Source organism: Anopheles darlingi, chromosome 2 (genome assembly GCF_943734745.1).
Source record: "Anopheles darlingi chromosome 2, idAnoDarlMG_H_01, whole genome shotgun sequence".
Lineage (NCBI taxonomy): Eukaryota > Metazoa > Arthropoda > Insecta > Diptera > Culicidae > Anopheles > Anopheles darlingi.
The window spans coordinates 63,540,239-63,542,138 of record NC_064874.1 but is presented as its reverse complement, the minus strand read 5'-3'; the positions used below and the strand labels follow the sequence as shown (position 1 = coordinate 63,542,138).

Here is a 1,900-nt window from a genome sequence, read left to right as displayed (position 1 = left end):
TCGAAATGTTCACACGCTAAACTCGTGTGAGGAAAGGGGCTTTGATTGAATATAAAAGGCCGCTCCGAAAACGTTTTTCGTCACAGTTTCAACTCGACCTGCAATTGACTCGTGTTTGCGTTACGCATAGAGCTTCATTAACAAAAACAAATGAACTTGTTTATTGGTATTTTAATGTTTTGTGGTAGTTTGTACGCAGATACAACAATCGAATGCCCTGAAAACATCGACGCCATCCTGAAAACAGCGCCTGCAGAAGAAATTCTGCGTTACGTGCTGGAGATGCTGCTTGGCCGGTTTGACAAAATGGACCGTAAGTTGTTGGAGCTGCAAGCTGAAGTTTCCGAGCACCGCGAAGAGGTGGAACGGAATCGTTTGACCAACGAAATGACCCTCGTCGACATCATTTGGGCCATAAATCGCTTAGAGCAGAACGTCGGGCGTAACATGAGTGTGCTGCAAGATCGTTCGCTGGTTATCCTTGATCAACAGAAATCTTGCGCGAATCACGACCGGCTGCGCGAGAAACTGTTGGCCGACATCCCGAGGCAAAACCTTGCATCATGCAAAACCCTTGATCAGGCGTTACTTTCTTTGAAATCGCGCATCCCGGATTGTGTCACACCCACATCGTCACCACCCCCGGAAAATCCAAGATTATCACCACCTCCAACAACACCCAGAACATCAACTACCACTACAACACCGGCAACATCAACATCTACAACGCCACTAACAACAACTACTACAACGACACCAATAACCGCTACTAACATAATCTCACAACCAACAACAACCCTGAATCCCAAGTTACCATCCTACACATCGTGCAGAAACGTTCCAAACAAAGTATCGGGAGTGTATCTCATTCGTGTAAACACCACCAGTGCGCCATTTAAAGTGTATTGTGAAATGGAGAAGTTTGGCGGTGGCTGGATAGTAGTGCAGCATCGCTTCAACGGCTCGGTTGATTTTTACCGGGACTGGGAGCAATACCGCGATGGCTTTGGTGAGGTGAACAGTGAATTCTGGCTCGGGCTCGAGCGCATGCACCAACTGACGATCGCCCGTCCGCATGAAATAGTGATTGAGATGAAAGACTTTAGAGGCTACTATGATTATGCACGCTATAGTGCATTTGAAATAGGTAGTGAGAGTGAGAAATACAACCTTAAAGCACTGGGATCGTATAGTGGAACTGCAGGTGAATCATTTTCGTACAATGATGAAGAACAAATGTTCACGACGAAAGATAGGGATAATGATGGGTATCCCGGTGTTAATTGGGCCGTTCGTTTCAAAGGTGCATGGTGGTACTCCACAAGTACCAAATCGAACTTGAACGGCCCATACACAAATGTCAACAGTTTTCCAAATGCAAATTTTTGGTATAATTTGAAAAGCAGTTTTCAAGGATTGAGCTTCTCCAGGATGATGATCCGTGAATTGTAAGAATGAATCTGGTTACACTCATCAAGGTGCTATTACAATTCCAACGGATAAACTACATTGCTTGTTAGAAATTATATAAATAAAAATAGATATTAAAGCGATGTGTTTTCTTTATTGAATGGGATATCTGTTTTCTGGCGTAAAAATCCAATAAACTTTTAAACGCTCACTTATGAAACAGGTTCGTTTTCTAGTTCGCCAACTGCAATGTTCCGAGAGGCGGCTTGCTTCCTAACTACTATCATCTCGTTGTGGAGCCTGTGTCCTGACTATAACACCACCTCGAGTTTCAAGGAAGTTTCGTCAGTTGACCAGGCATTGGTGTTCAATAAGTTCAATTTATACCCAAGATTACAAGGCTAAGATGTTTCACCGCACAATTCTTATTTTTCCTCTCCACCTTTTGCTAATGTCTTGCCTTACATCTATCCTCATTGGCCTCATTCAA

General features: G+C 43.7%; 1 protein-coding gene across 1 annotated transcript; it reads left to right on the top strand.

Annotated features, from left to right (window-relative positions):
* Nucleotides 1–306: 306 nt before the first annotated feature.
* Nucleotides 307–1,554, top strand: LOC125959428 (fibrinogen-like protein A). Its single transcript, XM_049692251.1, has one exon. It carries the CDS (start codon nucleotides 307–309, stop codon nucleotides 1,450–1,452), a length of 1,146 nt encoding a protein of 381 aa, XP_049548208.1. The 3' UTR covers nucleotides 1,453–1,554.
* Nucleotides 1,555–1,900: the final 346 nt, after the last annotated feature.